The 15,201-nt window shown below is 36.2% G+C and overlaps 1 protein-coding gene across 1 annotated transcript in view; it reads left to right on the top strand.

The window, feature by feature from the left end:
* The first annotated feature begins 203 nt into the window (after window positions 1-203).
* The window catches only part of pip5k1ab (phosphatidylinositol-4-phosphate 5-kinase, type I, alpha, b), a 37,749-nt gene continuing 22,751 nt past the window's right edge, over window positions 204-15,201 (top strand). Inside the window, exons 1-2 of the mRNA XM_073846845.1 lie at window positions 204-324; window positions 13,811-13,845. Coding sequence (XP_073702946.1) covers window positions 279-324; window positions 13,811-13,845 — 81 coding nt within the window. The 5' untranslated portion in view covers window positions 204-278. The remainder of the gene's footprint in view (window positions 325-13,810; window positions 13,846-15,201) is intronic.

The following is a 15,201-nucleotide window of genomic DNA, read 5'->3' as shown; positions in this document are numbered from 1 at the left end:
AAGGCAAGACTGTTGTCAGTAGCCAATATATGCACATATAAACTGTGGATATTATATGTTATTTGGATTATAAATAATTTGATCTTCGTAATATCTAATAATAGTTTGTGTAGACAGTTGTTAGAAACGCTTTTTGTATTATTAAATGATTAGTTCTCATAATCTCGGGATAGGTCGGTGACAGTAAAGAGTGCCAGAGAGTCAGTCCAGGCGGAACCGGACACTAGTCTGTCTGTCTGGTTCCGGTCAGGGATCGGGTCCAGTAAACCCGAATCAAAATGGCGTCCGCCGGTCCACCCGACACGGGCTTATCCGCCCCTCCAGGTAAATTAAACCATTATGTTTTTTATAGTGATATTGAGTCATGTGTGTTTTAGGTGTTTTAATGTTGATCTGTTGCCATGGATCCACTGTTTTTCCTAGCGCTGGATTGATTCAATGTGTTTACTGGCTTGAGTCAAGCCTTTTGTTCAATAACAACAAAATACATTTCATCCATTAAAGCTGATAGTTAGTAAATATAATACATATGTAACGTATTAGATATGTGTATGTGAATTTTATTGAATTTAGTTGATATATAATGGTAAGGTTTTCCTGAAATAATCCAGATCGATGATGTGGATTAGTGGCTAACATGCTATAAGCTAATTAGCCCATCCATATCAAACAACAGAGCTAATATTAAGTAACTTTAACTTATATTAATTAACAAATGTAGTTCAGGTAAGAATTCGTTTGCTTGTTTTTCTATTAAATTAGTTTGTTTTGGACTTACTGCTTTTTTTTTTTCTCTATAAATGTTGAGTTTTAACAACAGCTCAGCACGCTAATTTCTCACTTTATTTATATTTTTTTGTTTGTTTAGAAAATTACATATTTGTTTTTAAATAAGAGATGTTAGCGTTTAATCAAATGTATCGAAACTGGCCAGAGATCTTCAGTTTTTGAGTAGTTCTTTATTTTGTAACGTTCAGTCTTTAATAATTTATTGTAAATGTCATGAGAAATGACATGATATATATAATGTTAACACATTGTTTAATAAGACAGCGATAAAAGCGACTTTAACATTTAGCATGTTAAAATTTAAAACTAACCAGGTCAGGTTTACACTATGTTTGCCCCTGTATTCTAGTACTTTCCACAGGCGCACCCATGTTATTTAATCAAATTAAAAATTAAAAAAATTAAATTAGTTTTCTCATTTAATGATATAATTTGTGGTATACATATAAGCCAAATTACGTTTGTATGAATTGGGGTTATGTAACTGTGACAGTAAACAGCAATTTAACTTTGACCAAGAGCTAAGGAGTTTCCTCAGTTGTGTGAGAAAATGTTTCATTTGGCATGTTTGTGCTTCGTGAAGGTTTGCAGGAATGTATGTAAACAGGTTTTTAAGTTAACAGTTAACAGTTTTCTGATTAAGCCACAGCAAACATGTATTCTAAATATTTATTACACTGACAGTGTATGAGAATGCTATAATCTATTTCAACTGTTTGTAACAAAACGCATGACAAAGTCATAATGTATTCACCCCTCTGACACTTCAAACTCTTTCTCTTTGTGCATTAGCTAATTGGCTATTGGGATGTAAATGGTATTAACAGTGTTTGTCCTGCGAGTGGTTATTCTCTTCGACTCTCTGTCTGTCTTCATTGACCACTAAGTAAAAATAGCATCCCTTGGGAAATGAAGTGGAGATTTACTTGAGCAGTCTGAGGTGCTGAAGTCAATTAGGTGGTCATTATTTGGGTGGTTTTGTCTGTTGGCTCAGAATATCATGGCATTTTGTGTGGGTAACCCACATTAGGACATAGTTAGCACTCTATTGGAAGTATTTTTAGTGCTCTCAGAGACACGCACACAGTCTTGATGATGGCCTAGGCTGTTTTTGTGCTCTAAATATAAATGTGAAAATGGGACAGAAACCCGCTCGCTCAGCCAGATGAAATGGGACAGACTGGTGAACATCTAAACCTCAAAACCCATCTCACAGACAGCACATCCACACCACAATTCATGACCTCAAATCTATGTTTGTTTCCATGTGCTTGAGGTACAAGATTTGCTCCCTACCACTCTTGAGAGAAAATGAATCTATTAAGCTAGACTAGCTCAAAAGATGAGCCATGTGTTCTCTCTTACTGGTCATTTCACTTGCTTTGTGGTTTAAGGATGTAATGCCAAACAAAGCCAGACTTTGTTAAAACTGTGTTTTGATGAGGTAAATGATACATTTATAATTATGCTTTAATTTTAGGTTATGCTGTTTAACAGTTCTCTGTAATCTGTTAAATGTGTCATTACTATGAGACAATCTAAATTTCAATCTAAACCATTCATCTGTCCCTTTGTTTATCAACTCATTCATTCATCCTTGTACTCAACTGCCTATTCACCTAGCCATGTAGCCTACCCATTCATCAATCTGTGTATCCATCCACCCACCTGTCCATCATTCCATTCTTCCACTACACACTCATCCATCTGTCCATTTTCCCCTTCTTCCTTATTGTCCCCATCCATCCCATCCATCCATCCAAATACAAACCAAAAAACCAACACCCACCCATTCAAACAGACAAATACCCACACGTCCAAACAAACACTCAGACAAATGAGACAAACCAACATCCATCCAATCAAACAAACAAACCAATTTCCATGTCATAAAGACCCACACAAACAAACCAACAAACCAATTCCCACATCATAAAGACCCAAACAAACAACACTCATATGTACGTACGTACGTACGTACGTACATACATACATACATACAAACACCCACCCATCCAAACAAAAATCAAACACTCACTAATTTGAACAAACAACACCCAAACATCAAACAGCCACCCATCCATACATTCAAACAAACACCCAAACAAACATCAAACACTCACCCATACATACAAATGAACATCCAAACAAACACCCACCCATCCAAACACCCATTCAAACATCAAACACTCACCCATACATACAAATGAACATCCAAACAAACAAACACTCACCCACCCATCCAAACAAACATCAAACACCCACCCATCCAAACATCCATTTAAACATCACTCACCCATACATACAATTTAACATCCAAACAAACACCCACCCATTCAAACATCAAACACTCACCTGTCCAAACAAACAACACCCAAACATCAAACAGCCACCCATCCAAACAAACATTCAAACAAACACCCAAACAAACATCCAACACTCACTCATTCAAACAAACACCCAAACAAACATCAAACAGCCACCCATCCATACATTCAAACAAACACCCAAACAAAAATCAATCACTCATCCATACATACAAATGAACATCTAAACAAACACCCACCCATTCAAACATCAAACACTCACCCATACATACAAATTAACATCCAAACAAACAAACACCCACCCACCCATCCAAACAAACATCAAACACCCACCCTTCCAAACACCCATTTAAACATAACTCACCCATACATACAAATTAACATCCAAACAAACACCCACCCATCCAAACAAACAAACATCAAACACCCACCCATCCAAACACCCATTCAAACATCAAACACTCACCCATATACAACTGAACATCCAAACAGACACCCACCCACCCATACACCCATTCAAACATCATACACTCACCTATCCAAACAAACAACACCCAAACATCAAACAGCCACCCATCCAAACAAACATTCAAACAAACACCCAAACAAACATCAAACACTCACTCATTCAAACAAACACCCAAACAAACATCAAACACTCACTCATTCAAACAAACACCCAAACAAACATCAAACACTCACTCATTCAAACAAACATCCAACACTCACTCATTCAAACAAACATCAAACACTCACCCATACATACAAATGAACATCCAAACAAACATCCAACACTCACTCATCCAAGCAAACACCCAAACAAACATCAAACATTCACCCATACATACAAATGAACATCCAAACATCAAACAGCCACCCATCCAAACAAACATTCAAACAAACACCCAAACAAACATCAAACACTCACTCATTCAAACAAACATCCAACACTCACTCATTCAAACAAACACCCAAACAAACATCAAACACTCACCCATACATACAAATGAACATCCAAACAAACATCCAACACTCACTCATCCAAGCAAACACCCAAACAAACATCAAACACTCACCCATACATACAAATGAACATCCAAACATCAAACAGCCACCCATCCAAACAAACATTCAAACAAACACCCAAACAAACATCAAACACTCACTCATTCAAACAAACATCCAACACTCACTTATTCAAACAAACACCCAAACAAACATCAAACACTCACCCATACATACAAACGAACATCCAAACAAACATCCAACACTCACTCATCCAAGCAAACACCCAAACAAACATCAAACACTCACCCATACATACAAATGAACATCCAAACATCAAACAGCCACCCATCCAAACAAACATTCAAACACTCACCCATACATACAAATGAACATCCAAACATCAAACAGCCACCCATCCAAACAAACATTCAAACAAACACCCAAACAAACATCAAACACTCACTCATTCAAACAAACACCCAAACAAACATCCAACACTCACTCATTCAAACAAACACCCAAACAAACATCAAACACTCACCATACATACAAATGAACATCCAAACAAACATCCAACACTCACTCATCCAAGCAAACACCCAAACAAACATCAAACACTCACCCATACATACAAATGAACATCCAAACAAACAAACACCCACCCATCCAAACAAACACCTATTCAAACACACAATAAACACCCAAACATCAAACACTCACCCATACATACAAACCAACATCCAAACAAACACCCACCAATTCAAACATTCAAACAAACACTCACCCATCCAAACAAATACCCATTCAAACAAACAACAAATGTCAAATACTCACCCATACATATACAAACAAACAAACAAACTCCATTCAAACCAACACCCAAACAAACAACAAACCCACACCCATCCACAAGAATCAGCAAACACCTATCCAAATAAACATCCATTCAGTTTCTCAACCACTCAGAGAGGTAATTTTGGCTCACACAGGTCTTAGTGCTGACAGTTTGGTCTCATTAAAATAACTCTTTTACCCTACAGATCTGAGGACTCCGTTTTGGAGGCTGTTGGCCTCTCGGAGAGGTACATGCATGGCTCTGTTGTGCTGTGTGATTTAGAGACTCTGAGTGCCAATTAACCAAAATGGCTTGTCTCTTGCATGGTCTCGTTTGCTGTGGCGATTTAAGCTTGATGACTAGGGGATCGGTGGAAAGTAATGAAAGTGAAAGCTGCACTGTGACTCATCTGTTTGTGTAATTAAGGCAGATGGAAATAGGAATAGAAATTTCAGACTGATGATGAAAGGGTCCAGCAATCTGTGGGAACAAGTAAATATATCACAGTTCCTGTACATAGCAACACTGGATAAGAGTGTGTAGGCCAAGTACATGTCTTTTAGCAGTGGCAACCAAATTAAAATATGATAGTGAATCCCCAAATTTCTCATTTTGTGTGTGTACGGAACAGAACTGACACCATGATAACCAAATTTAGCTGCAGTGGCCATGAGCACACTACATCTAAATTTGGTTGTCAGTTCACCTTTTTATGCTTAAAGGAGAAGTTCACTTCCAGAACAAATATTTACGGATAATGTACTCGCCCCCTTGTCATCCAAGATGTTCATGTCTTTCTTTCTTCAGTCATAAAGAAAAAAACATTTCAGGATTTCTCCTCATGTAGTGGACTTCAATGGTGCCCCCAAGTTTGAACTTCCAAAATGCAGTTTAAATGCAGCTTCAAATGGCTCTAAGCAATCCCTAGTGAAACGATCAGTAATTTTCAAAACAAATTGACAATTTATGTACTTTATAACCTCAAATGCTCGTCTGGTCTCTTTAACTCCCATCTCGTTTTCTTCTTCAACTTCGAAATCATCCTACATTGCTTTTTTATCCTTTTTTGTAAAGGGCGTTTGATGATCTTTCATGTTCATTTTGTAAACACTGAGCTTTTCGACATAGCCTAACAGCCTTGAACCGGAAAAAAACTGTTAATGCAGACATAGACAAGACAAGCATTTAAGGTTAAAAAGTATATTGTCAGTTTGTTTCCAAATTGATTGATCGTTTCGCTAGATAAGCCCCTTCTTCCTCGGCTGGGATCGTTTAGAGCCCTCTTAAAGCTGCTTTTAAGGTCATTGCACACTGAGTCTGAAATTTTCCATGCGTTTTTTTTTTTTTTTCTCGGTTTTCTCACATTCGTCATCCTTTCCTATCAAAATGCTTGTTACGGATGCGAAAACGCAGAAAATCGAACCTGATCCAAATGTTTTATGACGGACGAAAGTTCGGAGGCAGTGTGTAAAGTCGATTGACATAACGTGAGGTTGTATTTATTTTTTAACGTGCGATCATTTCGTACTCATTGTGCAGTGTTAAAACTGCATTTTGGAAGATCTACCTCAGGGGCACCATAGAAGTCCACTACATGGAGAAAATTCCTGAAATGTTTTCGTCAAAAACGTAATTTCTTCATGACTGAAGAAAGAAAGACATGAACATCTTGGATGACAAGGGGGTTACATTGTGTAATTTTTTTTGTTCTGGAGGTGAACTTCTCCTTCTCCTTCTCCTAATCCTGTTCTGTACACACACAGTTCAGTAATTCATGTGGGAGACAACCGAATTGACTCCCGGAAAGTGCAGATAGTGCCAACCGCATTTGCGGAAATTTTTCAAACAAAATCTGTAGAAATTACAGTATTACTGGCAGCTGGTTGCCAGTAAATTACTGTAGATTTAAATGTATGCTATTTACTGGCAACAGTTTGTTCAAAGTTAATTGAACATTAAACATTAACAAGTCTTTATCTTTACAGAATAAAACTAAAATAACAGCCTCATGCAAAGCATTCTGGGAACCAAAATCTGAAGGAAAAAAACAGAAAAAGGTTGATGAAGGTTTCTGGTTCCCAGAATGCTTTGCAGTAGGTTGTTATTTTATAGTTTTATTCTGTAAAGACAAAGACTTGTTAATGTTTAATGTTCATTTAACTTTGAACAAACTGTTGCCAGTAAATAACATAAATTAAAAATCTACAGTAAGTTACTGGCAACCAGCTGCAGAACTACAGCAAATTTTTTACAGTGTAGTTGTAAATGACGTAAAAGCTTAAGAGTTGTGATTTAAGAAATTACAAGGAAGGAGGTATTTCTTGACGTAGTGTTGCCAGATCTTGCTTTTAAAAATGGCAAATAATAGCAAGCCTATAATACACTTGCAGTCTAAAGATGCTTATAATAAGTGGACCATTCGAACACATTCTGTAAAGCAAACATCCATATAAAACATGACAGTACTGTAAATGGTGCTTTAGTTAAAATGGGCAAACGTAACGAGTCTTTGGTCGCTGTAATATTATTTTGCTGAAAAATAGAGGATACCAAACACGTGAGACGTCAAAAAGTTGCTATTCTTAAAGTGGTGTCAATCATCATGTTTTCGAGAGTAACTTTTGTTGCATACACACATTTATGCATATAGGCCTGCGTCATAGTGAGATGGCAAGGTATGCTGTCTCTTTTAAACATCTCTCATATTGTTCAAACTTAACTTGTGTGACAACATCACAAGTCCTTTCACATATCTTGATCTGCTGGCCATTGAAATAACCTTTATCTGTCCTCACTAACACCAACTTAAAATAGCTGTTGCTATTGGTTACTGCAAGAATTTTCAGCGGTCGTCTGGGAAAGCATGAGAAAATGGGTGAATTACCTTCAATGCATTTTTTATGTAGTTACGTAAACCTATCAGCAATGGCAAATATGTCTCATCTGTACCAAAGAGATGATCATGATATCACAGCAATGTTTTTCCACCCATTCATGAGGCAAAGAACATGTGCTTTAAGAGTTTGTCTGATATTATAAAACAATTTATAACTTTATAATCTGGTGCAGCCTTTGTTGTAATCTTAAATTTGACAATTTTTTGTCCTTTTAATTTAAGGTGAGTTACTAAAAGATCATATAATTTTGGTGATACAACTATATATTTTTTAATAAAACTACTTACTGCTTATTAATATTTGGGAAATCTAAAAAAGGTAAGGCTTATTGATTTTGTAAAATATCATGTGATGTGACTCCCTGAAAATGACATTTAGGAGTGAATATTTCATAATATTAAAAAAATCACCTTTCTACACCACAATATTTTTCTTATTGAGATACTACAAAGATTTTTTTCCAACCGCAGTTTTTCTTTATCATAGCCACTTTTATGTCATTGCCTCATGTGATATGTCAGATCTAGTGTGTCTTCACAGAAAATACAGTTACTATTTCTGTAGGCTGGAGTCTAATCTTGATTGTGTGTAATAATATCAACCTCTTGGCAGAGTTGAAGTCGATATGCTGGTCCGTCTCAGTCTGTTTGTTTTGACGACAGGCAGACAAGCTTTGTTGTATAACTGTCTCGCCTGAAGACATGCGATCATTCTCAATCAATGCAAAAAAGCAAGACCTATCTCTTGCCACACATTGCCATTATAAAAATATGTATTTGCGGCTTCCAGTCATTTTAGACTGTGATCCTGTCCTGTGTTGTTTATTGAGTGATGTGTGAAGCATCTGCTGTGACAGTCTGCTGATTGTCTGGCACCCCTGGTGCCATGGCAGATTTTGCCCCTTGTGACATTGTCAGGTTGTAAGAACTTTAGCTTGTTTTTCTAGAGATGACTAGGGCTGTACAATTAATCGAAATTTGGTTTCGATTTCTCCTTCAAACGATCATGAAAATGCAGTAATCGAAATGAGACGATTATTGCGCCCCATTCCGCCCCCTTTCCACTGGTGCGCTTTCGCTCCTCCATAAAAGCCTAATTTCACATGCAAATCAGCTAAATCATGTAACGTTACTTTCATAAAACGGGACGTGCTTGATTTATTAATGTTTTTTCCATGTTGTGTTTTTAATAGCGCATAAGAAAACTTGCGCTGTTCTGTGAATGCACTCCTAGACGGAGCAGAACACGGACATTTAAAGGTATCTTTTAGCTCAGGGTGCGCCTAAACGTTCAAATACACGCAACATTTCAAAATGAGGCGCTTGGTGAATATTCATGTAAACTGACAAGAGTTATGTCTTAAATGACCATAAACAGTTGAGAATGAAAATATGTGTGCAACAGTATATTGGACCCGTGTGGTACCCTGGAAATCCAGAGGTCTCGCGAGAGCACAATTTGAATTGTCTCTGCAAGACACTCTGGCATCGAGCAATGATGCAGGTTACTGCAATACGTAAGCAATTGTGGGAACCAATCAAATCGGTGTATCTGATGTAGGCGGGCCAGAGGCGAGCTAAGCTGATTATGACAGCACTGCGACGTCCGAATCATATAGTAAACTTTGAAAGATCGCTGTCGCTACAGATGAACAAGAAGTTGTTTGAAACGGCTTTGGCCGCTACAATGAACGAGTTAGACTTGGCTTTCCATATAAAAGAGGAACAGAAAACCGAAAACTCGAATCGTTCCTTTGCAAGAAGGACGTTTTTGCTGTTTTGCCGACTGGATACGGCAAGAGTTTAATCTATCAGTTCACGAGTTCACGCTTACATATAATTAGCCGGAGAATAGTAGTGCTTGTTTGGCGTGCTGTCCGGTGAAGGGCTCCGAGCTCGGGAGTGGCCCGAACCCAGAGTATGTTACCCCCCAATAGGAGTAGCGAGAACTCGGAGTGATGAGATGGGGTGGTGGAGGTTTACTGATAAACCATCGAGTGAATTGAGGTGAGTCAGCTGTATTTAAACCTATGGCGCTGATTGACTTGTGATGTTTACGCTAAGCATCTGACGCGCTTCTCCCGAACTTTGTTAATGAAACATCATTTAGCTCTGCTGGTAGCTAAGCGTGTATTGTTGTGATTGGTCGTGGCGTTATCCAATTGCGTGCAGTTAGAGTTTCAAATGCATGCTTGGTGCCGCCCCTCGAGTTAGGCAGTTTTCATTGCTCGATCCCAGACCCTTAATCTTAATAGATTAGGGTCTGGATTTTTCCAGGCTACCCGTGTGGTACAGCGGCAACACATAATATTCCTTCTGCCGTCTCTGTGCCTAATATGAATTAGGGATGCACCGATCCACATTTTTTCACTTCCGATCCGATTCCGATACCTGAATTTGGATATCTGCCGATACCGATACTATTCCGATACCAGAGCTCTATTTGCTTTTATATCACTATGACTATTATCATTATTGTTGATTTTATGAGGCTGTAACAAACTTCTCTACAAGCAAGTCTAAGTATCTCCCAAAAAGCAACTTGAGGTAAGTATGAGGTTAGAAAATGGCAGAAATCCCATCCTGAAAACAAATATGCAACTTTAAGGGTTTAAATTGATATTTATTTAAATTTCAAGACAGGGTTACTAGATACTAGTGCAATATACACTCTTGTTGCATAAAACAAAAAGGTTTTCAAATATTTGAAATAAAAAATAAATATTCACACTATAAATAGAACAATGTGCATCTGATCAACATAAATTCAGTAAATTCTTGCTTGTGTAGCAGCAACAAAATAAGGTTTTCAAATGTTAAACATTTTGAATAAAAGTGCAATAAGTGCACTTTTCGGATCAGCAAAAAACAAACAAAACAAAAAAAGTTTGTTGTTTATTAATTACTGAATGCTTACTTTAAGTACTTCTAATCCACAGCAAAAACTAGCTGAACTAATATAATAAGTAACAAAACAAGAACACTAACACAAATGACAAGTGTAGATGAATACAACATAAAGTTACTAATAAAATCAATAATACTAGTATTCAGGTGCAGAAATTTAATAATTCATTGATAAATAACTAGTGCTTCTCACTGCAGGTATTTATAGGATGCTGTCTCTTTAAGGCCTAATCTCCTTCTCAGCTGTTTCGGTTCACTGAAGACATAACCGACGGTGTTACCAGAATAAAACAACGGGTATTTAAACATAACTTTGTATGAATGTTTCTGTTCAAGAGACGTTAAAGAGTAATCAGTCTGTGAATCGCGCAGTTTGAATCACGTCTCTCTCTCTCTCTCTCTCTCTCTCTCTGTGCGCGTGCTCGCTTCAGGTGTGTGCGGCAACGTTAAAAACAGAAAATAACACGCACGAAGTCTACAAATTATAAACTTTTACTCTATGATGGGTAATATTTAACAGTTAATCTACTAAATAAATCCACGAGGTGCCACCTCTCGGAACAACGGCTTTGCAAACATTGCACGTTGCTGTCTTTGCGGCGTTTCCGACCGTAAAGTATTTCCACACAGCGGACATGTATGACGCTCAATGCTAAACTGCTACCTGCAAACTGAAGATTTCCTGAAAGGAGGCATGTCATCTCTCTCAGTGTCTCATTGGAGCACAGACACGTCACCTAGCCCGGGATCACTTGTGAAGTCATTTCAGCAGACAGCACTGTACGTAGACATAACTCTGGATCGGAAATTTCTCTAGGTTGGATCGGAAATTTCCGATCCATTAATTAAGCTGGTATCGGAACCCGATACCGATACTGGATCGGATCGGCCCCATCCCTAATATGAATAAAACGTAAAAATAAAAAGAGAAAATTCACTCACTGCTCTTGAATGAAGGACGTTTGTAGTTTTAATAAGAAACAAAGCATGTTTAACTATTACAGATTTATTTACATTCAAATAATTACATACAATTTCTGTAGTATTTTTAGACTACTTAGATTTGCATACAAATATTCAGTATTTTTTTTAAAGCAATATTTTTTCTCCCTGTATTGCTACCTTTAAATTAATCACTATATAGAGTTTTGGCCCGTAATAATCGTTTAAATAGTCGTGTCGTGATTACAATATTGACCAAAATAATAGTGATTCTGATTTTTGCCAAAATCGAGCAGCCCTAGAGATGACAGGCAAATTCTGAATGTGAGAACTGAAACATTTTCTAGGTTTCAAACTTTCAATATTAAAGGATATACAAAACTACTAGTTCTGTCAAACAAGTAATCACATGAAAATAAAAGTTTTTGTTTACATAATATATGTGTGTATTTATTATGTGTATAGAAATACACATGTATGTGTATACATACACACACCAAAAAATATATATGTGTATATATACAGGTGCTGGTCATATAATTAGAATATCTTCAAAAAGTTGATTTATTTCACTAATTCCTGAAACTTGTATAATGTATACATTCATTCCACACAGACTGATATATTTTAAGTGTTTATTTCTTTTAATTTTGATGATTATAACTGACAACTAATGAAAACCAGAAATTCAGTATCTCAGAAAATTAGAATATTACTTAAGACCAATACAAAGAAAGGATTTTTAGAAACAATGCGGCGTGGCATGGAGTTTTTTGGCACTGCTCAGTTGTTATGAGAGCCCAGGTTGCTCTGATAGTGGCCTTCAGCTCTTCTGCATTGTTGGGTCTGGCATATTGCATCTTCCTCTTCACAATACCCCATAGATTTTCTATTTTTTTTAAGGTCAGGTGAGTTTGCAATTAAGAACAGGGATACCATGGTCCTTAAACCAGGTTCCAGTAGCTTTGACACTTTTTGAATGGGTTTTGTTTCACAATTCTCTCCAGGGTGTGGTTATCCCTATTGCTTGTGCACTTTCTTTTTTTTTCTACAACATCTTTTCCTTCCTTTTGCCTCTCTGTTAATGTGCTTGGACACAGAGCTCTGTGAACATCCAGCCTCTTTTTCAATGACCTTTTGTGTCTTGCCCTCCTTGTGCAAGGTGTCAGTGGTCGTCTTTTGGACAACTGTCAAATCAGCAGTCTTCCCCATGATTGTGTAGCCTACAGAACTAGACTGAGACACCATTTAAAGGCCTTTGCAGGTGTTTTTAGCTGATTAGAGTGTGGCACCAGGTGTCTTCAACACTGAACCTTTTCACAATATTCAAATTTTCTGAGAAACTGAATTGGGGTTTTCATTAGTTGTCAGTTATAATCATCAAAATTAAAAGAAATAAACACTTGAAATATATATCAGTCTGTGTGGAATGATTGTATTCATTATACTAGTTTCGCTTCTTGAATGGAATTAGTGAAATAAATCAACTTTTTGAAGATATTCTGATTATATGACCAGCACCTGTATATAATATAAATATATACTGTATGTGTGTGTGTTTATATATGCATAATAAATATGCACAGTACACAAATATTATGTAATCAAAAACTTATTTTGGATGCAATTTATTGCGATTAGTCATTTAAAAGCACTACCGGTATTTTCCAAGGCTGCAATTGTTTAATAAAATAATACTGTAAAAAACAGTAATGTTGTGAAAAATTCTAACAATTTAAAATACATTTACAGCAGGCATTATTTAAGTCTTCAGTGTCACATGACCCTTCAGAAACATTCTAATATGCTGATTTGGGACTCAAGGAAGCTTTCTTAGTATTATATTGAAAACAGTTTGTGATTCATGATTCTTACTCATGATTTCAAACTTTTGAACTATAGTGTATAATTAAAAATGACTAGTCGATGGGCTACCTAAATGAAAAGTTGGCTATTAAGTCTTGAATTGTCTAGTAAAATTAGGCTGGCTTCAGGTAGGAGCAAAACAGCAGGAATTATGAAGTTAATATTGTATTTTTGTGTCCTCACCTTTAATGCATATTGTTTTTGTTTTTCTTTCTCTCTCCCTCCCTCCAACATTTAAAGGGTCCAGCGGAGTTCGAAAGATGACCCTTACGGAGGTAAGACTGGTCTCATGTTGAACTTATTTCTTAATAGCAATTTCGTTTATGATTTCACCACTGCATTTTTTTTTCTCCATCAAATCACTGTTCTTTCTAGAGTTGCTTGCATTAATCTGTTTGTGTCAGAATGACCTAGCTTAGTTAGATCCTAATAGTTTTAAATTCATCTCTAGGAAGACCTAAATGAAAGATGATGACTATACTGACTTGTTTTTCACTAAGTGAGTAATTAAAACAACTTAGTCATAATATATCAGTTCTTAAATTATAACCAATTATTCACTGCTTGTGCTGTTCCTTTGTTTTTATATACAGTCAGCGACAACTCAATAGCACGATTAAAAAATAATAATAATAATTTAAATCAGCTCTTAACCAGGGTCAGAAATGAACTTTTCCATTTAAGGGGCAATATTTGCCTTCTGGAATTGATTTCCAGGGGCATTTTTTTAAATTTGTGAGGGAAATTTGTATAATCACCTGATTATAAAAGCATATGCAGTCTTTTATGTGAAATACTTAAATGTACCCAATTACTTGAATTAATAATTTAAACTGTTTTCAATAACATAGAATTGTATATGTAAAATTGTATATCTAAATTATACATGTAAAAACAGGAGCTCAATAGCTGCAATATTATGGCAAAAATCATTACTATGGATTATTGCTCTTTACATTGTAATAATGATTCCTAATATCGATGTAGAAAACAATATACAATGTTTTTGTGTTGTTTTGGGCACGTCACATTCTGGATTCATAGACGAACATGTCAGTCCATGACGTTAGCACAAGTTATGCAGAAACTCCCATTATAATCACTAAAACTACGAAATTAGGGCTGTATCAAACGATTATTTTAATAATCGATTAATCTAACGATTATTAGAATGATTCATTGACTAGTAGTCGATTATTTCACTGATTAATCAATAGACTTTTGCAATTAGTTAAAATATTGAGTTTATATATATATATAGATATATAGATATAGATATAGATATATAGATATACATATAAATATATATATATATATATATATACAGTCAAGCCTGAAATTATTCACACCCCTGGCAAATTCTGACTTAAAGTTACTTTTATTCAACCAGCAAGTTTTTTTTATTAGAAATGACACAGACGTCTCCCAGAAGATAATAAGACGATGTACAAGAGGCATCATTGTGGAAAAAATATTTCTCAGCTTTTATTTACATTTGAACAAAAAGTGGCATGTCCAAAATTATTCATACCCTTCTCAGTAATCAATAGAAAAGCCTTTATTGGCTATTACAGCAATTAAACGCTTCCTATAATTGCTGACCAGCTGTTTGCATGTCTCCACTGGTATTT

Source organism: Garra rufa, chromosome 9, assembly GCF_049309525.1.
Source record: "Garra rufa chromosome 9, GarRuf1.0, whole genome shotgun sequence".
Taxonomy (NCBI): domain Eukaryota; kingdom Metazoa; phylum Chordata; class Actinopteri; order Cypriniformes; family Cyprinidae; genus Garra; species Garra rufa.
This window is presented reverse-complemented; position numbering and strand designations above follow the sequence as displayed.